Genomic DNA, 24,854 nt, shown 5'->3' with positions numbered 1-24,854 from the left:
TGTTGCCGTTGCTGTTGCCGTTGGCTGCCGCCGCGATAGTCCAGCCGCTGCACCGGCGACTGCATCTGCGTCGTGCCAAGAGGGAGGAGGGGCCAGGGGTGCGCTAGTAAATTACACGTTGACTAGGGCTGACAACCGCAATGCGTGGCACACACGGTGCTGTGCGCGCACGCCGTGCCTCCCCTCTGCGCGAGACGTCGGTGTGTTTATGCGGCCAGTGAGTCCGGCATTGTCAGCCGGCCTAGGCCGTTCCTGTGAATTATAGACGAGCCGGCCTTAATAAAGACGCGGTAGATGCCCGAAATTCTCTCCTAGCGTTCCATTGGCCAGCCGAGTATGCCGCGATGATTCCGCCGAATTGCAGACCGACGCGAAGCCGCGCTGCGTGACGGACTTGTTATGTTTCATACGCTCGTTACGCACCGCTTCGCGAATGTCGTGTACAGCTCGTTCACCGGACCACCGGTACTCAGCGAAATGTTGAGTATTATGGAATAATGTAATTACTAAAGCTATCATCTATTTCGTCACATTTATACAAATTAATTGCTCGAAGAACATTTAAGATTGAGAATAATTAAAGATAACGATGGACGTTGCATTAAAAACGTCGATAAAAAACGTGTTATTATGCAATAATGCAATATTAAAAAAACAACACATATTGCATTATAGTTTATCATTTCTCTCCTTGAAACTCGACCAAGTATATATTGCGTAAATGAGTGATTGCTTCGTGAATATTCATTTCATAATAATAGAAAAATAACACGCAAAAATTCAGAGCACACGTGCCTTTCCTTGGAATGACAGGCGCGTTTTGCGATGTTATATCGTCAGCGGCGAGCGTAAAGCACTGTCTGGGTCACTCGGGCTCGTATACACGCAAATATCACTGCCAAATGCTAGCAGTTATGTATATCGAAAGCAGTAAAACAGAGATGCAAATTTATTTCGAAATTTCGAGCCGTTATTTTGCTCTCGTAAAGTCGTTTTAAAATTATCCTCGTAAAAACGATTTGAGACATTTTCTTCTTGCGCCGCGGACACACCCGCGATGAAATGTAACTATAAATAATACTGCATCTTATCTTTAAGTTATAACGACTTTGATCGCGAGAGAATGCACGGCTGCGCCGCCGAAAATATGCTGTATTGTAAGGACGTATCACTCAAAGTGCATTACGTTATTCTAGCATAATCGATTATAATATCCATACGTGGTATAAAGGAGATAAACACAGGTCGATACGTTCAAAACGCGAAGAGGACACATATGGTTTCGCATGGATAGAGCTAAAGGATGTAATATCTCATGTTTGTTTTGTATCTCACGATATTCTCATTATAAATGTGCCAACGTGATCGCTATAAAAATCGGCGCTCGATCTCGCAATAATAATCGCAAGGGTTAGCCAAGTTATTCCGGAAAGAAGAACGTGTGGCTCTCTTGCTCCACGTGGTGAGATAGGCCAAGCAAGCACGCCGGAGGGGAACGAAAATTTAAAGGCAGCCGTATATTATCGCGACGAAGGGGTTGTCTGAGGTTAACTGCCAGAGCTTCGTAAGAGGGAGGATCAGGTGGTGGTGTCGCGGGGAGCGCCGGAAAAGGGACGAGGCTGCGCCATGAATATGCCGCCATTAGTCACACACCGAATCGCGCCCCGTAGAAAGAGAAGTAGGTGACACGAATTTCCCGGAATTGCGCGCGCCCTATTGGGTATTGGGGGGGGGGGGGGAGAGTAACGCGAACAATTCCCCGTGAATGCGCATTTATTCCGGACCCGCCATCCGCGCGAAATCGGCGGCGCACCGGTAAAAGCTCGGTAAAACTTCGTCGAGTCGCCGTGGGAAGAAATTCATCGCGCCGTTCCTCTCCCTGCCCTCTTCCCCCGCTACGAACACGACAATCTCTCTTCACCCTTCCCCCCTTTCTCTTCCACCTTATTCGTCGTGGCGTCAAGCCACCCTGTCGAAACATTCGGGATTCGCGGCGGCGCTCGTGTCACCGACAGACCTCATCGTTACATCTCAAAAGGCAGCAATGAAACGGTTAACTAAATTGCTACACGCTCCGGCTGTCATTCGCAGGACCGGCTGCCACTCCGTCCTTCTATCCGGCCATGCGCGGATACGCAAACGATCCGTCGCTTTTAGTTGCAAATCCGTCTTTGGACGCGAAACGTAATGGAGGGAAGAGTAGCGGGGAAGTTTTGTATAGACGTGCCGTATACGCGATTTTTTTTTTTTTTTTTTAATCTTCAACGTCTCACCAACGGATAACGCTCGACGGTTTCACTTCTCGCGCCGTAATGACATGTTCGAATAATATACAGAGACAAAATATACAAGAATGTTTCAAAGGTGAAGTAATGAAAGATATATAACTTTGATGCAAGTTATATTTGATGCCAAAAAAGGGTATCTGGTGTTTCCGTTCTTACGCCGTACGGCTCGCAATTGGTACCCCGGATAATGTCGTCGACCGTGCCTCTAATTATTCGAAAGTTTGTCTCCGTCGGCTTGAGACTCATGTTTATCGTCTTCTGAAGCCTGTTGGTATTGAACCACAATTCTTCCTCGCCGGCCCTATTCGTGATCACCTTAATGCCGCTCACGTACTGCAGAGTCTCCTCGTCTTGTGCTATTATCACGACGTTCTTCGGAGTAAATGGTTTCCCGATGTCCCAACAGGCAATGGCAGTTAATTGGACCAATTGGAAAAATATTACGCCTCTTCGAGAGGTTGCCTGCACGCCCGCTTGGCTCGCGCGCTTGTAATTTGATTGAAATATCACCGGCTCCCTGAATTCGCTCCGCGTCAATGAAAAAGTGTCCGTATATTTCTGATAGTAACTGGCGAGTGAGTTAAAATACAAATATCTGAAAATGACAAACATTCGTGACAAATGAACGAGATATTTTTTATCATCCTATAAACTAGCATACTTGTACCAAGAAAAAGCTTTGATCGATATTTCAAGAAAAATTTTTTAATTCTTTTTGCCAACAAACAAAAAATTATAATATCTATAAAAATCTGAAAAAATGTGTAAACAGTTAAATTGATTTCCATATCTTGTTATGCTAAACAAAAAACGAATTTTTTTCGTACTCTTATATTTTTATAAGTATTTCGTAAAATCCATATATTTTTGAAACGACGATGTCAAATTGATTGAAATTTTAATCGGATCCAAATAAAGCCTCGAATCAAATATTTATAATTATCTTATATCCGGAATGACGGTAAATTAACATTACCTGTGATTAAAATATCCCAACGGCGACAATGACATACCGAGCGTACCATCGGTCAAATCAAACCATTCGCCCGCGATTGTAATATTCATAGCATCCTCATCCGGGCCGAAAGCGTTACCACGCGTGTTGTTTACTCGCCAGGAATAGTCGCGATACAAGTCATAAATCACTAGTCCATTTTGATCCACGTCCGCCACGTAGAGATAAGTATCGAGACACGTTTTTCCGACATCGACGATTGGCGTAACTAATGCCGCTTTCCCGTACAGTACTCGATCATCCGGTACCACGTATTTATGGATTAGCTGATCCGTGGCAAGATCAAAGATCAATATTTTCGTAGGGCAAATTGCATCTCCCATTATTCTGCCGGTGTCGACCACCCATAAGCGATTGCACTCATCGATCTAAAGATTATATACAATTCTATCTCTATTTTATTGTTACAAAACTTAACACCTAATTTACAGAGCGAAAAAATCTTGAATAAACGAATTTTTGAATGTTTAAACATTCCGTATTCAGAATTTTTTTGCTAAGATTAAATCCAGCCTAATATCAGCTGCAAGATTACCGCCACTCTGTAGACAGATATAATGCTTTCACAATTAAACGGCGTGTGCCAAGACCAATTGGGATACGGTACGAGTAAACGACCACCGGATCCATACGCCTTAGTCACCAAAGATAAACTAATTGGTACACCATCCAACCACTGTGGACTCGTCACGAACACACGACCTTGCCTGTCGATATCCACGTCTTGCGTGAAGGCATTGCCCAGCGTGTAATTTTTCCCTGTCAGAGGTATATTTGGCCAAACCCAATCCAGATATTTCCATTGGTAAACCACTTGGAGGTGCGACAGCCGGGACGGATGTACGAGGAACAGAACGAGCGCCCAAATCAATTCCATGATACGCACAACCGAAAGCTTATCGACGACCTCTGGGCCGCGACACTGATCGACTGACCGTTAATTCGTTCGACGCGTTTTTAGCTTCGCTCGCAAACCTTTCGAGGCCTCAGAATCTCGATCGTGTCCGCGCGCGATCGGGAGACCACTACATTACAAAATGGAGCACACATGCTTATTCTCTGTAGTAGCGTAGAGCGTTTCTTTCAAGAGTGATAGACTAACAGACCCCCACCCTTGTTCGCGCGGCCCTCCTCCCCTCCGTACCGCGTTACGATTTCACTACTTATGGTGACGGGGAGTGCGGTTTACCTTGAGCTAAATATACACCAGTCGGTGCATCATGTAACATGATTCGTTAAATAACTAGGAAGTAAAAAGAAGAACTTTGAATATTTTGCTTTTCTTTTTCGGAACCACATAAGTAATGCATTCTTTAAAAAATGGAGTAATCTTTCTTTACATATACCAGAATACTATAGGCGCGCGCTACGCGCGCGCCTTTAATTTTTTGTATATATGTATATAATTATTTATACATATTAACTTTAGTTCTCCGTCTTTTCAAAATAAATTAAATAAAAATTATACACACACTTAATATTTGAACTGCGTCGCTCAGTTATGACAGGCTTTTATTGATATAAAGTAATGCATAGCGCAGCGTCGAGATAATCAATCAGCATCGCAGAATAGAGGTAACAATACTTGCGAGTATCGATTTAACACACCTTTTTAAAAGTGGATATTTCAATGAGAGCTGCTCACGGCGTATTATTAGAATATTAAATGTGTGTGTGTGTGTGTTTTATATATATATATATATATATAACATATTATAAAATACGCCATTTAGTTTTTATAAATAATAATAGACAAAAATGATTAAAAAATCGCGATATCTCTTGCAATCTTAGAGCATAAGAATATTAAGAGTTTCTTTTATATCTCATGGAAGATGCTACCTAAAAATAAAAAACCGAAGTTGCAAAAAAGTTTACCTTTAAAATATTTAAAATTGATTTAAAATATATTTAGGTACCACGACTCTGTTATCATTCGCATAACGATATTCAAGCAGGAAAATAATCGTTCGAGACGCTTCGTCGAATTCCTTCTCTAAACGCGATCGCGATCAGTACCGGGAAATTAATTGCTATTATAATATAATTAATAATTAATTAATATTTATAAATAATATGTAACTACATATATATATATCACGATGATAGATCTCGAATCACATATTTTGTAATTTATTCATTTAATCAAATAAGTATTAAAGTAATAAAAAACCAAATTATAAATTATCGTCTCGTTGCGTTTCTTTACGGACAATAATTATTTCTTTAACAACACATAAAGTCAAATATATTTTGTCCACGATGTTATATCATTTGACTTTTCGACGATCTAAATATAATTTGGATTAAGAATGTGCTAAACCGTTGAATCGCAAAATCGAATTATTAATATAACGATAAGCTCCGTGATACATTAATCGTTTAATAAATAATTGATCTATAATTTAAAATACTTATATTTAAATTTAATATTTCGTATATGTATTTTATAGTACGTAAAATATTTCGGCAGCGAATTAGGACAATACCTAACATAGTCAACCACGGCCTTGGCGGCGTAAACATTGGCGCGCTATTGTTTACGTACTATCACGATTTTGTTATTATTCATACGGCGACACTTGAATAGAACAGTAATGGAGCGACACGCTCCATCAAATTCGTTTCCTAAACGCGATCGCGACAAGTATCAGAAAATAATTTGATAAGATTAATATCTATTTATCTTTTACATACATTACCACGATAAGCAATAATTATTTCTTCAAAAATACTTGAAATTAAATATATTTTGTCCGACGCTTTATCGTTTGACTTTTTGACGATTTAAATATGATTCAGATTGAGAATGCACAATAAAATAGTCAAATCGCAGGTCCGAGTAATTAACATAACGGTAAGCTCGGTGATATATTAATCATTTATTAAATAAATGATCTATAATTTAAAATACTTGTAATTTAATATTCCGCTTGTATATACGTCATAGCACGGAAAATATTTCGGCAGCAAATTATCAATAATATGGTATTCGGCCTTGACGACGTAAACATTAGCGCGCTATTGTTTACGTATTACGATTTACGGCCTTATCATTCGCACGGCAACACTCGAACAGTAAGGTAGTAAAGCGTGAGACACTCCGTCAATTCCTTTTTCTTAGTGCGTCATCGTTGCCGTCATCGTGCCGCACGAGCAACGATGCGTCGCGTTGTCGCATTGTCGCGTTGTCGTGTTTTCGCGTTTTCGCGTTTTCGCGTTTTCGCGTTTTCGCGTTTTCGCGTCGTCGCGTCTTCTCGTCGTCGCGTCTTCGCGTTGGATCTCTATCCCGTTTTCACGACTATAATCGAGGATCATACTTCGTTACCGGCTAAATGGGATGTCTCTCAGCGTTGCAATCTTTAATATATTAATACCTATTAATATAATTAATTTTATATTAATATCAATTAATATTAATACTATTTAGCACTTAGGAGGTGGGTATCTTCATTCTCGACCCGTCTCTCAGCCTTACGATTAACCCGGCTCAGTCTGTATGATAGAGACTTGGTGGTTCGTATGAAATCGTTCCTAATGAAGTTCGTGTCGGCCCTCGATGGGAGCAGGCGCGGACCAAGAGTCGAGCGAACCCCATTCGCGTCGATTCCATCAATCGATTTCGTCTTCTTCCGCTTCCGCTTAACCTTTGCTCGAAGTAATCGGTGAATTCCCGACTTGTCGATTCGAAGTGTGATTCTCATGTGAAACGGAGTTCGATCGTGCCGAAATTCGAAAGTGCGGGAGTCTCGTTCAAAGTATCGCGCGTACAAGTGCGGATGTAATATTTTTTGATAAAAGTGCGGGAGTGCCGTTTAAAGTATCGCGCGTGTGAATCAACCTGAGAGGAGGAGGAGGCCTAGGAGAGGCATCCTGTACCGGCGGAGCAACCCAAGGGTGAGTATTTATTATTTGGATATCAGTTGTTAAAAATCGCGTACGCGCATTAATTCGGTCTCTTTATTTGAATGAATTAAACACGAAAAAATTAAAAAGAAAAACTTTTACATAAATGCTATAAAAATTTCTATGTGAAAAAGAAATCTTTTTATAATTTATAAAATTGTTCCATTTTTATATAAAGCTTCTTAGTATTGTATGCATTGGTTATAAAATATTCTGCACGAAATATTAATTATATTTTGGGCGCTGCTATAATTTGGATTTCATATTTGTATGTTACAGACAACGTAGCCTCAAGACCAACAACTCCGCTGTTGCGCATCAGTGCCGGTGAGTGAACTTTATTTTATTTTGAGGTAACGGATTCGTAGATATTGTAGATGCAAATGTAGATTGTAAATAGATCCGTTGCCTCAAAATGGATGGGCTAGAATAGATTAAATCAAATAACTTCCAATAGATTTTTATAATATTCATTAAAACACATTACAACATATAATTTAAAATATAAATTAAAGCAAAAATTCAAAAATAAATATTTTTCAATTGATAAATTTTATTTAATTTATTTAATGAAGAAGGTGCTAGTAATCTTATTAATTATATTAAATAGTTGTAATTTATTCTTATATTGCGCCGATTTTACATTAATTTTGTATAGCCCATTCATCTATATTATCAATTTTATTAATTTTATTTTAATATAAATTATATATTAATATAAATAATATTATATTAGTATAAGAATTTCTCAATCAATTAATTTTGATTGTGATAATTTGGCATTATATTAGTTAAAGTAAAGCTATATTAAAACGATGCATGACAAACGGTCGTAATGTCTCACGACTGTAAACGAGCGTAAAATTACGCTCATGTACCGGCAATAATAATTAGCCGGAAACGGAAGGAATTTCTTTCCTTCATTGACCTCTGATAGAGGATACTACATCTCTGGCTAGATGTAGCCAGAATGAATATGGCCAGGATCAACGAAAGGTAGGTCTACTGGCCCAACGGAAGCAACATACGGTGCATTCTAACAGGGCACGCGAGTCGGGCACGCGAGTAGGGTACCCGAACAAGGTACACGATTAGGACACGCGAGTAGGACACGTGAGTAGAGCACGCGGTTAGGACACGCTCCCCAAAATTTAGGTGATCCCAGATTCCCGTTGGCTTAGCCAGCAAAAATAGACTTGTTAAGACTATTAGAACTATCTTAACTTAAGATAGACAGTCCTTTAATTCCTTAAGATTCTTAGGAAATTAAATGCTATTAGAAATTTAAAAAATACTAAGACTATTAAAATATTGGAGAGATGAACAAGTCAATTAAGAAAAAAATTATAGATGAAAATTAAAAATTTTATTTAATTATGAAAAATGTAAAAATGTATCTTAAATGTATAAAATACATTTAAGTTGCATTTTGTTATATGTATAACGTATGTATTAACTTTAATATTTAACATTTTATGTAACATTTTATTTTGTAAATTGTACTAACATTTTATTCTCTGTAAATTAAAAATTTTATTTTCTTCAAAGTTATAAAATTTTAAATTCAAATGTGAATGTTATCAGTATTTAATAGTTTATAATATTCAAAAAAAAAGTAATTCAAACTAAATAATTTTTAGTATTTTTATTTCCAATTTATTTGAATCTTTATCAAATATATATCGTAATATTCAAATAATAAAAGTTTTGCAATTTTTTATATTGAGAATATTAGATGCTGGTAGCATCAATTATTAAATTGTATCTATAAATTGTAATTACATCTATAAATTGTAATTATATATGTAAATTGTAATTATAATGTTGTATATTTTTCATAATTTTCTTCTATTTTCTGTGCAATTGGCAAATATCGCTAAAGTTTTCTCTCTCTTCTACATAATATAAAAATTATTAAATAAATATATCAAGATTCGATGTTAAGGTAACGATTAAATATTAGCTTCTTACTCACAAAATTTGTTGATCGCACTTTTGATATTGCAAAAATATAAGTATATTTGAAATATTGAAAAGTTTTTAAGATTAAATATTATTGATCACGCGCGGAGATTGAAAAATCTGCGAAACAAAATAATTTACTTTGATTATCATTTTTGATTAGACGTATTTTACGAATTTCGCGTCGCTTTAAATATTCACTGAATGATTTTATAAATAATATTGCAAACATTGCGTTCTCTCCATGTTTTTGGACGAGATCGCTATCTTGACGAAGAGCCTTATCGCTGTTCCTCATGTCAGGTGGACGCTAGCGAATGCGCGGTTTGTACTGGCGGAGAATCGAAATAGGGCTCGCGAATAGGGCTCGCGAATAGGACACGTGAATAGGGCACGTGAATAGGGCACGTGATTAGGTATATGTAATTATGTATATGAATTGTAATTATATATGTAAATTGTAAATATAATATTATATATTTTCTATAATTTTTTTGTACAATTGCATCTATATAAATTGTAATAATTTATTGTAATCTATTGTAAAAAAAATCTATTGTAAATTACGCGAAATTGAAAGAATACGTACAATAACACAAAATTCGTTGAATTAACATATTCGATAAATATTAGATTTCAACGTTTTTATATATATATTGCAAAATTATTCAAAAATTTAATATAGCTTACTTTTCTCATATCAAGAGATTATCAATAAAATCCAAAAACTTTTATTGAAATATTGAAAAGTTTTTAAGATTAAATATTATTGATCACGCGTGGAGATTAAAAAATCTGCAAAAGAAAGTAATTTATTATCGTTTTTGATTAAACGCATTTTACGAAGTTTGCGTCGTTTTAAATATTCACACTAAACGATTTTATAAATAATATTGCAAACATTGCGTTCTTTCCATGTTTTTGGATAAGATCGTTACCTTGACGAAGAGGCCTTATCGCTGTTCCTCATGTCAGGTGGACGCTAGCGAATGCGCGGTTTGTACTGGCGGAAAATCGAAACGATCTTCATCGTGGAAAGTTATTTCTCGTCGGTTTTTGTAGGACCTATCCGCGACGCTTAGTTCGGTGCCTCGTTAAAAATTGAAAGTTTCCGTTGCAGAGTTGGAATTAAATCCAGGTTTTCTTGGCGGTTCCTGAAAGCGATGCTTTTGGCAGTGATTTAACAACGATCACCAGACACTTTGAAATCGAATCACGAGAAAAATTCATTAAATAGTATATTTTGAGAGAAAACATATTTACTTCTTTTTTTTTGTTAAGAATGTTTTTCCATCATTATTCATATTAATATCAATATTATTTCTTAATGATGAAAATACTCATAATAGATTGAATATGGATATAATGGATAAATTTCATTTTTTTAAGTACATAAATTTAAATTACGATCAGTTTTTGCAGAATTTTTTGATAAAAAGTTGTGGTTACAAACGAATATATTTTAATTAATTTTGAATTAATTTAATTTAATTAATTTAATTAATTTACTTTTTTAAAAAACCATTTGCAGCCTCTGGACGTCCCACAATTTTAGGATAGTTTAGTTTAATTTATAAACGAGTGTATATATACATATAATAAAATACATGCGCAAATTGTGTGATATATTTGATAAAACTCTTTTTTATATTATATTTAATATTATATCGTGCAAATGCATGAATGTAATGTAAAATATGTGAGTAATTAAAAAATTCGAGACAAATTGAATGGGTACTCCGATATCAGTAAGATATCGGCAAATTAATTTATTGATATTTTTATTGAAATGTTACAAAAAAATTAATTGATTGGTAATTTTTCATCTCATATTGCTAAATATTTGAATTGAATTTCTTTTAAATCTTGCTGTTATCGGGTTTAATTTGTCTCGAGCACATTTGGTACCCTAAACTTATTGGTACTCACGTATTTAACCGAGCAATGATAAAAGCGCATGTATTTTATTTTTTAAAAATATACTCAATTGTAACCACGTATACATAAAAATCATTATATCCAGTTGTTTTATAATAAAAATGGATATTTCTTAATAGTGGAAGAACATGTTTTTTTACGTAATTTTTATCTCATATATTAAAGATGATGACGACGGTAACAGTCGTTAATTCGCTGCCAAAATCACTGCTATCGGGAGCAATCAGGAAGATCGGGAATTCGTTCCTTCCTGTAACGGGACTTTTGACGTTTAATGAATCACTTAACTTTCCTTCGCGGATCGATTCCATAGGGCCCGACATAGAAATAAGACAAGTTGTTGTCGCTTTCCATTTTTAGGATCGTTCTTCTCTCTGTCAGATATTAACCAGTGTATCACTCGGTAGAGGAATCTTGATCTGGTCTAATCGTTAGGTTAGTTATCCTCCATTAAACGCGGCGATAACGCGATTATTTTAAGAAATATAAAGTTTATTTTATCCTGTTTCGCAATTGTTCACGAAACAAGATATATTTGACCGCGGAATTCGTATAAAATCGCGTATTTAAAAAATCGGTCATTAGATTCTATATAGATTTTATTATAATGTGCATTCGATTTCTCACGCACATTATAATTACAAATTATGAAATGCGCTCTGAATGTCGAAACATTTTTATTGTCGCAGCATATTACAATTACCGTCAATTTATTTATTCATCGTGTACATTCGCGAAATTTAAACCGTGATTTATCTTCTGATTTAATCGTTGGGTAACATCGAAACTTCATCTATCTTTTCACGCCCCGCGCCGCGCGACCTCCGCGAAGACATTTTCTTCAAAAAGTCTTTCTCTTTTAATTGAGAGAAACATAATCAAATTTATTGATAATTTTCTTGGTCGTGGTAGATTATCAGCTATGTTTAATCTAAAAATTCGAATAAATGTTATATTGTACGTATTTCGAACATTTTCGTGTAATATAATATAATAAAATATTTTTTATATGTTCAATATATATATGTATAAATGTATATTTGTGTATATTTGTATATATTATGTATGTTTTATGTATTTTCAAATATTAATCGTTGCTTATCACCTATATCTAAAAATTTCTAATGAATTGTGAATTTCTCAACTTTTTCGTCCGGTCCAATATATTACAGATATAGTAAAGATGATATAAAATTTATTTTTATAAATATGTGATTTAAAAAATATATATTTCGATAACACATGGCGGCGATATTAGATTCGTCCGTGAAAAGATGGAAATTTATATCAAGATGATGAAATTAAAAAGATATAAACACATCTATTAACCTCAGCATTCCCAACGCAATGATATTAATAGCTTCAGATTAAGAATAATATTATTTACAAGCACATGAAATTTACTGCGTACATGTTACTGTACACATGCATCTACTTAAACAGCCTGCTATATATGGACTGGTTACGCAAATCAGTATCAAGTCCTGCACATCAATATGAAATACGGAATGTGGTTGAGCGCACACATTAACTGCCACGTGATCGGAAACTAGAGCAAGTATTCGCAAACAGTGCACGTTTACCTGATATAGAACCAGGAACCTTTGTTGCATTTCCTCGAACGCGTTGCGAAAGCTATTACGGGCGTATCTATGTAACGAGATTTTCCGTAAATTTCATATCCGAAGTTTATATGTACTTCGAGAGACAATATACAGTGAAACTTTCGCATCGTATACATAAATGTTATTTACTTTGCAGATTCGTAATTGATGCATCAGCGCTTTCAATCACATTACGTATTGTGCATTCGTTGCATTTATGTAACATTATACGTATTTTACCATGACATAATCATTCACTGAATTCAATGTATCCTCGCATCCACTTGAATATTTATATACAATACACGCGATGTATTAGTCATTGTTGTTATTATCGATCGATCAATGTTATGCTACCTCGGAGCAGACCTCCTTGCATATTCATGGCGGCCGTAGAAAAGCACGGTGCTAACTGCAATTCCGCATCGCCAATACGAGCCCCGCTAAGTTTACGGCAGTTAATGCCAATTAAAACGCAGTAGACTGTTTATGGAGGGCGTGGGAATATAAAACAGTTGTACCAATGTATCACGGCACGAGGCGATACACACGGCGCGATGACATTATATCACAAGACGGTCGCGCGCTTTTAGAACGTAATAAGGAGTTCCGCGCGCGAGTTGAACAAAACTATTTTCCAACAGCTGTTATGGCACGATCACGCAATATGGCTATAAGCGGCATGCTTTTCATCGCGCTCGCCGCCAAAACTTTTTTTTCAGCCGGTTTGAATTGCATTACGCGTTGCGCCGTATCCGGCAAGGGAAACTACACTTTGCCCGGCAGAAGTGAAAACCATAAATCACCTGGCTAGTCACGATTAAGCCAAACGGGAAGACAAATGGGTGGCTAATTTCAATTTTAATGCGAAGCCCAGAAGGTATCTGTTCCGTCGTGAGTTATAGTCCCACTCTCTTTGGGCGCGAACCGCTTTAGGGCTTATTAATAAGGAATAGTTTATCGTTTTGATTAATCACAGCCGCGCGCGCGCTCCCGCGACGATGATACCGCCGAATTGCGGCACCGTCACCGGCGGTACATCTGCCGGATTTCCAATTGGACGCGTCGTTTGAAACGCTATTATTCGTGAAATTCGTACGCTTAAAATCGAATGGGATTGCTTCGAGAGGAGAAATGAGAAAGATACACGCGTTATTTGCGCCGCAGTCGGGCAAATCTATCCGACTAATTAGATCGACTACGGTAGATAGACGGTGGATTGAGCAGCGCGAGCTCATAAATGACGTAACGAGTGTTTTTCCACGCTGGTAACGCTCTAGCTCTTTCCTCTAGCGAGGAATGGGAGCACGGGCGTCATTAAGGTTGTACATTAAACGTAGAATTTGAGGAAAAATGTATCGCGCGTGAGAAACTCGTTAATGAATTTCGTGCAGAACGAATATTTAGGACGCAAGCAAGAAAGACGATTTGCAGGCAAAGAGGTATTAATGACTGAAGAGAAGAGGCAAAGATTTAGGTTCAAACGTTAAGCCTGAATTGATGAGAGAAGTATAACATATGATGAGCTACGATTACGATACCGTTCGTTATTCCTGACGGCTCGAACTTTCAAACTGCCATTCTGCCGGAAGCTCGCGTCGCGCGATTTTATATCGACGAAGGAGGAGAGAAAGTCCCCCGCAAGATACATCTCTCTCCCTCTATGGCTGAAACAGTTCTTCTTCTTCTTAAACTGAGTTTGGTAAACCCTCGTACAAGTCGAAGTTCTGACCGTGCGGGTGGCGTCGAAGGGGCGTAAGGACGGAGGCGCCGTAAAAGTTGGACGAAGTCAATTTTGCAGTTCAAGTTGGTAATGCGATTTGTGCCGGAATAAATAGTTTGAGAAGAGAGCACACGGAGCGCGCGAGGTCCCCTCTATCTCTCTCCTCCCTTGCCCCTCCCTTTTTCTCTTGCTTTTACCCCTGTCGTTGTCTCTCTAGCGGCTGTCGACCAATCCACTCGAGTTTGGTGTCGCGAACACGTCTATTTGGATCTGCCAGACGTGACATTCTTTACTGCAGAGTTCTACTTAAATCAAAACAACAAACGACGACTTAGCGGAATGAGAACCACTGCATTTCGATGCCGGAGTCGCGGAAACTACCGATTGAACAGAGTTCCCATAAACGTTCGTTCGAGAAAAGTGCAACGAAGTTTGAGCGAAAGAGTACACGTATAAACAGTCCGGCTCATTACTCCGACGTGGGAACGAGATTAACGCCAATTACAGTTCTCGGGGAAAACGAGAGGCAACGTTCCGGCGCACAAATATTCCGTCCGGGAAAAACTTTGGCCGGGATTAAATTACGACATTTTGTTTGTCCATCTTCAACGGTATATTTTGCGCTATTGCAGCTTGCAGCTTGCGTTTCTTTCAGAATCCTTCAACAGCGCGCGCGCAATTAACGACACTCTTCTCGACTCGTTACGTTACACGCGAGCGCCAAATTGCCGCGAGTCCGGGATGTAATCCGCGAAAACGCAATAATAAGCCGGCTACTCCGGTGAAAAACGGAGGGTGCGCGTTTTCCTTCCAACCTCCCTCCCTCCATTCTCGCCACTGACCATTTACCCTTCCTTTCTCTTCCTCCCCCGTAGTCGCATCCCGCACACCACACCATTCCTTCGTAATCCTAGAGATGAAAACTTACGCTAATTAAATCGTTAATAGCGGCGAACGCATGTACGTAACGACCGCGGCGGTTACTTAATCCCGAGAAAATGAAACGTTCGCGGTGTCCACGTACGTATTCGCGGTTTGCTTTCTCCGGCACACGTGCGTTCCGCACGCATTACTTTTGCACACACAAATGACGCATTTCTCCCTTTCCCTCTCCCTCCTAGTTTCGGAGACCGTATTTAATCTCTCTCGTTCCCGCATCCGCGCCTCGACGTGCGAGGTCTCATTATATTCCGCGCGCATCCGTTTTGTCGTACGATCCCCCCGATGCTAATTCCTCCTACGGCGCGCTCCGAGTCTTTCGTTGCCTTAATGCGATCGTCGATAGCGATAAAAATACGAGCAGTCGTCGAGTCTGCTCGCTCTCGTGAACTATCGAGATCGGTTGTAATTTAACGGATCTCTTGTACTCGCCGATCCTGCTCCTCCTTTTCTCTGACGCGCGTTTTCGCAAAACGTGTCGGAGAAACAGCGTCGAAAGCTGCGAATTTGAATAACGCGATTCACCGAATCGAGTTCCGGAAGACGGGGCATTAGAATGCCACAGCTGGGCCAGTCGTCGACGCGCAAGCCGACGTTCTCATTATCCACTGGCACGACACGATATACGCGAGACCCGATACATTTCTACCAAATAATAACTCCCTCTATTTAGTTTCCGTAGAAAAAGTTTTTAGTCCGCTCTCGAAGTCCCCCCCCGCTAGTAACTTGACTGTCCAGCCTTCGTTTCGCCCAAGACCATTCTATCTAGCATCGTCGATGGAGAACGCGACGAGGGAGAACGGCCGAGGCCGTTGAGCGTTCGACAATACCGCGTTTTCTGCACATTCACCGAGTTTTGCTGTCCACAACGGTGACACATATAAGGGTGTATTTGCAGCCCTCTCTCTATTGAAAATCGTTACTCGTCCGAGACCCGCGTGAGACTCGCAGTTTCGTAGCGCGCCGAGTTAAATGTAGAACTTTGAATAACCGGGCCGGAATAAAATATAGATGTCGATACGGAGGGACGATAAGGCAAGTTTTCCTCGGCACGTAGGTCATGCGATATGAATTCCAGCGCAATGTAAAAGCCGAGTAATTATGAATCGCGGCACGGAGCCGGGCGTTTATGTGCCGAAGATTACAATTAACTGTCTCCGATAGTCTGGGGACGATATACGCGCGTGCGAATTACAATATATTTCACGTATATCGGCGATCGCGCAGCGTGCTTCGTCGTTCTTGTCGCGCGACTTCGAGTACCTATTCGTCGAATAATTTATTTCACGGGCTACTTATCGGACCGTGAACTCGTAGATAGATAGAGAGCTCGTTCTCTTTCCTTTTTTTTCTCGCTAGACCGATTACCCTCTGATCGGTATTATACGGTCGCTGAATCTCTAAACCCGATTTTCCCTCCGCTTTCCAAACCGCCGCATTCTCGTTCGATCGTGGCTTAAGTAAACTCATGAGAATAAATAGAGCCGAAGTTGTTAGGACAATCGGGAAAAGGGATTAGAGCCGTTTAGCCTGGCCCATTCTCCGCTTGCTTTTCCCCTTTCCCATCCCCGGATAGACGCTCCTAATACGGTACTTTAATTATCGAGAGTGCTAGGCTGCATGGGCCGCAATTTACTTTTTCCAGGGAAACGGAAATCCTACGGCGGGGACTCCTAGCCGCAATTTTTCTTCCGACCGCCAGACGGTTAGCTCATGTTAGTCAAGTAGGATTACCCATAACGTCACCTGAATCTTGTAGTGTTTTGTTGCGTGTGAAGAACTGCATCTTATCGTCACACCGATGGAACCTATGCCAGACCCTAACCCCAGGCAGTTTTCCCCGTCTGTCCGTTTGCCGGGAGTACCCCGAAGACCGACGTTTCGCTAACAAGAACCTGAAAAGATCTCCCGAGTAAGATCGAGGGTGATTTATCACCGTAACCCATGGTCCCGCGTATTTTTCCAAGCTTTCCTCCGTCGTCTCGCGTCTGTTCTTTCTTCGCGTCGTAGCCTCGTATGTCTAGCGCATTGTACAGGAGCATCGACCGTCGCGTTATTCGCTCGAATTGAATCCATGCTCCGGAAGATAAATCGCCGCGTTGGATCACGATCGGGGCACGCTCGCGATCGACAGGAGGCGATACCGTAAATTCGCGACACGGGATCGCACGCGTGCTCCGCCTTGTTTCAACTCATCGTGACTCGCGGACCGAGACCGAATCCATCGAGCTGGATCACGTTACAGCTGGATATACGTCACGCGTCACATGCAGATACGCTTTGATCTGCATGGGCAATCAAGTCGCTCCAATTTCGTATACTCCATCAATCACAGAATGTTTCGCTCTCGGGGACGTGTCACCTCCGCTAGGCCGCCCTTTCCCGCGACACTCAATCGCCACAACGTACGTACAATTTCCTTGGTCGTACGATTTAATTTCACGATCGTTCTACTTTCCCGACATATAAACAGATCTCGGTAGAACACTTTTTATTGCATAATAGAACAATTTATTCGGTAAAACCAAGGTACACGTTTCTCTTCATAAACCTCCGTAAACGATATGTCGATTTGCAACGTCTGTGCGAAACATAAAGCCGAGTTACTGTAAAATACTACTGCCATAGGTAAAAGGGATTCGTTTCAATCGTCCTTAATCGAGTAAGTTGGCATACAGCTGTTTGTTCTCGTCTCACCGACACTACTGCACCGACCTCCAACACACACGATGGAGAGTCAGTAAAAAATAATATTTCTTATCAACACGTTTCGTTGCAAACTAAATGGTAAAAAAAAAAACAACAATTTTTATGTCGTAAAGAAAGATCGTTGCGTTTCTTATAATAAATAAAATCTCGAAATCTTGTATCACAAGATAATTATGTGCAACGATTCAATTATCCTTATTATATTTCTTTCGTTATGTTATCTAATGTAATCTGTATAAATCGTAACACGGTAGGAGGAAAAAGAATACAGAAATTCTTCCAAGATATCTCGAAGTTTAAGCAATTATGCACAGAAGAAAGACAAATGCTTCTATCCGAGAAATCCCTCTGGCTGTGAAACCTGATGTAATGTAATTGTAAGTTTCGCGGATTAGGGTGGCGCGAGTTCTCACCTGGACACCTCGTTAGTGCAATCATCGATTTAAAGTTTGTTATACGGGACGACGATCGATAATGAGTTCCGAAGGTAACTTATAGTCAGAAACTAGAATCGCGGGCAGGATGGAGAAAAACGGGGTGGCTTGATTGCTAGGCGGATCGCAGTCGGTGATTTGAGGCAATCTACCGGGTTCTTGTTACTCCGGACGACGAGTAATAACCGTAATGGGAATCGGTCTTCGGAGGTAACTATTCTTCTTTCGAACCTCTCCTTCGATCTTATTGTCAAATCCGCCCAGGAGAGCCTGGGTACTTAAATCAGTCATTCGCGCGCGTGACTTGTAAGAAGATGTGCGTCGAGTAACTTAGATTAGCGATTCGCCGATTAAACTCGGCTTACGCCGATTCCAACTTCTTCCTCGCACATAAACTTGGATGAAGATATATCTACTTCATTTAAAGTAATAATTTACTGCTTTTTAATATTAATTAAATATCTTGTGTGTACGTATATATTGGAAGATTAAATTATATAGAAACAAAAAGGACATAATTTCGCAACAGAGATGCGTTAAATATGCTTCAAATCTTCCACATATATTTTATATTCAAAATTCTTTGTAAGTTTAGTCTGTTTAAAAAAAGCCTAAACTTTTTATAAAACGCTATCCTAAATCTGAATCTTTTTAAAAAGTCTTTAACAAAAAAATTGATTTTACAAGAAGCCTGCAATATGTATACGTTAAGTTATATAAATATTGGATATATGTAAACATATAAATATCACCGTAAAGTTTGCTACTGCTATGAAAATTGCAATAAAGTGCTTAGTCATTATTTAAGACCTGATTCAGCTTGAAACTGTTTCTAACGTAATTCGCGTCTCCGAAACGACAACAGCGAGCCCCTTCACTTCGCCGGGACCGGTATTTTCATAATGCCAAGCGACGTCGTTTGCGCGGATCCTGTTGAGAATGCGACAAGCATTTGTATTGTTAAGGGCGTCCCCGAGACGTCCCAGACCTCCTTACCGTAAAGCAGAAATGGACGAGAGGGTCTAACTTGACTGCCCTTGATGGCCCTTGCTTCATCTTCAAAATTCTTTTCCATTAAGTTTTTACGACATTACATATCACCCCTCCGAATGAATAACAAGGCAACGCGGCATTGTGCGATGTCTGCCTCTCATCGGAAAATGATAATCACTATTTCTTAGGAGGATCTCCATGTCAAATATCTATTCGTGAAACATATTATGAATAAGCGTCGGATGTGTGACAAAACGCGGGCACAAGCAGAGGATCTTGACAAATAGTTGTTGATAAAGTTAATTCGAAGTTAACATCGCATAACTATCAGCTGTTAATGCGAACAAAGAATAAAATACAAAGGATAAAAACCAAGAAGAAGCGGCGAGAGAAATACCTGACAGCTGATAAACAACGATCTTCTATTCATGGATTCGCGTGCATCATACAACTGTCAGAGAAAGAGAAGGAAGAGAGAAAGAGAGAGAGGAGTAGCAAGGAGAATTCGAGCCGCGGCGCAGGCTGACTCTAAACAGAGCAATCAATCTTGGCTTAATGAACTCTTAATTATTTCGAGGATACGCCAGAGTGGGGAGGGAAACTGCCCGTATAATGGAGGTGCAAAGTGCGCGCGGCCGACTGTATGCAAGTGCGGCGAAAGGGTGGATGGTAGGGGAATGGAAGAGCGACTCGTGGTCCGTGGTGCTATTAGATAAATATAGGGAGAAACAGCGCCACGGGGGAAGAGCAACGAAAATGAAAATAAAGGGGCACTCCGCAACTACGACCCCGGTCCCGTGTGCAGCAGGGCGACGCGAGAAAACCGAGATACGTTTCCGACGCATGCTGCGCGAGCTGAACTCTCCCGTTGGGGAAAAAACAGACAGAACCAAGTGAATGACGCGAAAGAAAGGATCGGCGTGGAAGATCTTGTTCGCGCTTGGATTTCTTGAATCGCACTTCTGATTCGCGCCATGTTTCAATCCTTAAAAATAAATCAACACACAATAAAATATAATATTTTTATATTCTCGCTCTCCGAAATATTTTAACGACGCGAGCGCATAGCGTATTTTTATATATTTTCATTTTTTCTTCCTCGTTATTACCTAATGCCCAGATAGATCGTACAATTCTGCTTTCATACGGGAGATATATTACTTCATTAACTTTGTTTACGGCTTAGAAGAGAATGACGTAATTTCGAGCAAGCGCCAGTCGCGTCTTCCTCAAGTATGAGGAAGAAAAATTAAAAAACATTGCGGGTCGGGTCACGAACGGCTTATAATATACACTGTGGAAATTACGCGGGCAGCCCGACGACGTAACTTCGAAAATTACGCGAGTAGGGTACGAAAAGTTTGCGCGATCTAACTACTACGAAGTCAGTCCACGGTGCGGCCCTTATTCACCGCCCTCATGGGACTTGGCCACGGCACCCCCGGTTATTACACAGAGGGTTGGTCTCGGCTCGCCAAACGTGCCGGCAAAAAAGTCCCATTTAATACGACGAAATTCACTGTGACGCACCCTGTACACATCGTGAGCCGCTTAATAATGTATTTCGGCTGTCGCGTATCGCTCTTTATTAAAGCTCGACCGGCACGTGCGCCCGAGGATCTTGCACCTTTTCATGTTTGGGAGAATAATTTAAATTATCTACATGAGAATACAATGTATGAATATAATGCAATTTAAACTAACGTTTTTATAATAAAATATGACATTATGTATAAAATAATTACATTATCTATAAAATTTTCTATAATATTATCTATAAAATTTCAATTTTTATTTAAACTGTAAATAAAACTGTAGCATATGTATGAAAAATGCAATGCGATTATAAAATTCTGTTTATTGAATTATGTTTTTAAAGTTATTTTTATGTTACAAATCTTACATAATACGAATGATACGTTTATTCAGCGAACGGGAAATATCCGAACGACTGATATGTGACGTTGTAAAAACCCGCAACATAAAGAATTTCGATGTTCACGGGAATATACCGCAATGATAAGCGAGAGCCCGCGGAATATTCGCATGCCAATAATTCCGCTTCAATACACTGGCCGCCGATATTGACGTTTTTACGAAAGGCTAAACCGCGTGATCGATATATTACGATTAGGTGTCACGATATGCGCGCCTTCCGAGCGTGAAAGCCGAAACGGCAGGTTTGATTATAAAGCTGACGGGCTAGTTTAAAGGCAACGAATATTTATCATCGTTCGGTGGGAAAAACAGGAAAGGCGGTTTACGTAACACGTGAGCGATACGTGTGTATAACGCGGGCAAGTAGTCGTGATACATACTTCTTTCGACACTAACGGGGAAGGAAACGAAAGTGTCACGAAGCGAAACACGTACGTCTAAAGGCGAGTGAATATGATGGAAGGCGCGCGGAAGGAGATGAAGGAGAGCGGATATCGCGCTTTCAGGCCGACTAGTCAGCTAAATAGCCCGCGTCGCAAATGCATTCTTTCCGAAGTCATTTTGTAGAATGTCATTTTTCGTGTGTTTTGCGCGCTCCTTTTATTACGTGCAAAACTGAAGTGAGATGAGTCAGAAAAAAGGAGATAGGAAGATGACGGGAGGATAGAAACTTTTGCCGTAGTCGATTCCGACCCTTTCGAGGAGGGTTTATGTCGCTCGCTGTGGCAAACGACTTCGCCTTCCCTAACGAGGACATACGGCGGAGCTCGATAAGGAAGACGACGTTCAACTTGGCGAAAACAGGGGATCACAGAGGAGTGATCCGAGCGAAGCGATGCTCTCTGTACGCGAAGAAAAAATATTGACGATCGTTTTCGTTCCTTGATGCTGACCCAAATTTCACTTCGAGCTTTCCGCATCGTTGACGCAGCAAACGTTCGACGACTTCGACCGATCCTCTCTTTCTCCCTCTCCTTTCGAACCCGTCCTTAACCGTCGTCGTGGCCTTTCTTATTCGCGTGCTGATTTGGCTATCGATAAAACCAAATATTCGCCAGACCGTGATTTCTGAATTTAGAGACGACGCGATTATACTAACGCTCTTTATTGCCAGGTGCCATAAAACTTGGACGTCCTCGAGATCGGGAATTCATAATGTTGGAGCACTTCGACCGGGAACAATGAGAACCTCGTGCGGAATTTAAGTTCCTTTAATGTACGAGAAACGCGTGGAAAGCTATTCGTCCTTTACCGTTCTATAGAAATTTCAAACGAATTACATCGGTTCGTTAACAATACGCGCATTCCGAAAAACAATGAATGTTGTAGTTAAATATAGATTGCTGAAAAAGAATTAGTCGTTGATTGTTTTTAAGTATTTAAATAAATTGGACGCAACAATTTTCCGTATATTCGTCACAGCAATTTTATCTACGTCGAATAAAATTTTACTTCAGCCGGCGAACGTTCATCGGAAACCCGGTCTCGTTGTCTGACGGACACCTAGGCTGGCCTGCTAGCCGATAACGAAATTATCTTAATCCAACTCGATCGATTGACAGTTAGTCGATTGCGCGGCAATGGTAGAGGGACGGCTGTGAGCAGCGCGGACTAACGGGAACACGATGTCCATTGTATGACACGTACGGAATCAATGTATATTTTGATGCTCGGCAGTCGACAATAATGTAACCATTGAAATGCCGGCGGCCGAACTCATATCGAGAATGTAACGAGCGGAATGATGTGCACCGACGCGATAAGCACTCTCGATGTACACCCAATCTCTTTCTGCGCTCAACGCCGTGCATGCGTGATTTGTGACGTTACAAAAAGATTATCGTCGGACAATTATTTTGCAACGTTTCAATATTGCATAAATAATTTTTAATCGGCGAATGCAAGCGGCAAGATAAAATATCAAAGAGATGCCCGTTCGATTTAATTGGCAAGAAATAAATTCTCTAAAAAATGTATAATTAAATTAGACTTTCTCGCAAATAATTACGTAGATAATTGTGTAACAGCGAGTAGCGGGTGCGTGAAAAGAACTGTACATGTTAATAACTAAACCTCAGGTGCCTGTTTCATAAGAGAGAATGCACGTTAGTAACTCTCAAGGCTTTAGGAAAAGCAACGGAGAAACTCCGTTCACGAGTGCCTCTGTAAATTTATGCAACGACCTTGCTCCCGCTTTGGGCAGTTGGTTAATCCTGCATGATGTTTTTGCACTAAGCAGATTTTCATATGAGAATACTATGTAATAATTATGTAATACCTGACTAACATATTATGAAGCAAAAACCATATTGTGCAGCATTATCCGTTTCGGAGAAATAATTTATCAAAAATTCATCGAACCAATTAATAGTATAAAGCAAATAATTGTTAATTACATTTAACATAAAAGAATATTTTATACATTACGTTTATTAATATATATATTAATAAACGTAAAAATTAAAATAATATCAGTTATAATTGTATGATATTCTTTTATTATTAATTTTCAAAAAGGAAAAAATAAAATAACGCGTGCCATCCAATTTGTCGAATAAATATTAAAAATAAAATAACGTTTATTATCTCATTGTCGTAAATTTCTCAAATTTCTCATATATTTCTCACATATCATAAACCTTTTTATACGCTGTCGTGCAAACTCGTGGCAAATCAATTTATAAAATCACGTACGTAATATATATGTGACCTCGCAACAGAGACAGGAGAAACCAGAAATTTGCGCATTATGGCGAGCATAAAGCGTTTTCGTGTCAAGCGAGACAGGAAGAAAGTCGAAAGCACGTACGACCTCGGGGAAGACACGGCGCCCGTAATGGTCGCTCCGGATGCGTCAGTTTTGGATCCAGCAGAAAATGGACGTGCGCTGCTATAGGGATTTATTAACGTAATCTGCTTAGCTCTCTAGCGACCTCGGACCGGTGTGGGCCTCATTTCTTTGTGACGCCCTCACGTCAAAGGGAGGAGAGGAAAGCCGACCTTACTTTGCGCTTACATCTCTGCCGCGCGCGCTCGCGTTACTTCTCTTCTTTCACACTGTGTGACTTTGCTATTATACTTTGCCAGGACTCTGCCGCGCTGCAGTGCAGCTGCGAGAAGTAGATACGGCTAGTCGTCGCAGCCCGGTGAAAAGGGACGAAACAACGAAATTAAAAAGAAGCACTTGGCTCGCAAGCCGGTTGTTTGTCTGGCGCAAAATATTCCCAGAGTGAGACGCAAAATTGCACAACGGTCGCTTAATTAACAAGTAAATAAACTACGAGATTATTTGCAGATTAAAGGGAATGTGTTTTCGTCATGCGGATATAATACACATAACTTGATAAACTGCATTATTCTTATCGCGTTTCACGTAGGATAAAAGAAAAAAAAAAAAATGTTCGA

The 24,854-nt window shown here is 39.7% G+C and overlaps 2 protein-coding genes across 5 annotated transcripts in view; both read right to left on the bottom strand.

Annotated features, from left to right (window-relative positions):
• Positions 1–24,854, bottom strand: part of LOC115234611 (CUGBP Elav-like family member 4) — a 714,297-nt gene that overhangs the window by 443,077 nt on the left and 246,366 nt on the right. The gene's annotated exons all lie outside the window — the stretch shown is intronic.
• LOC115234609 (major royal jelly protein 1-like) lies at positions 2,237–4,388 on the bottom strand. Its single transcript, XM_029805798.1, has 3 exons — positions 3,839–4,388; positions 3,265–3,671; positions 2,237–2,883 (listed from the first exon to the last, which is right to left on the bottom strand). The coding sequence occupies exons 1-3, from the start codon at positions 4,178–4,180 to the stop codon at positions 2,400–2,402; spliced, it is 1,233 nt and encodes a 410-aa protein (XP_029661658.1). The 5' UTR covers positions 4,181–4,388; the 3' UTR covers positions 2,237–2,399.

Source organism: Formica exsecta, unplaced genomic scaffold (assembly GCF_003651465.1).
Source record: "Formica exsecta isolate Colony F162 unplaced genomic scaffold, ASM365146v1 scaffold201, whole genome shotgun sequence".
Classification (NCBI taxonomy): Eukaryota; Metazoa; Arthropoda; class Insecta; order Hymenoptera; family Formicidae; genus Formica; species Formica exsecta.
Note: the sequence above shows the minus strand (reverse complement) of the source record. Positions and strands in the feature narration are given on the sequence as shown.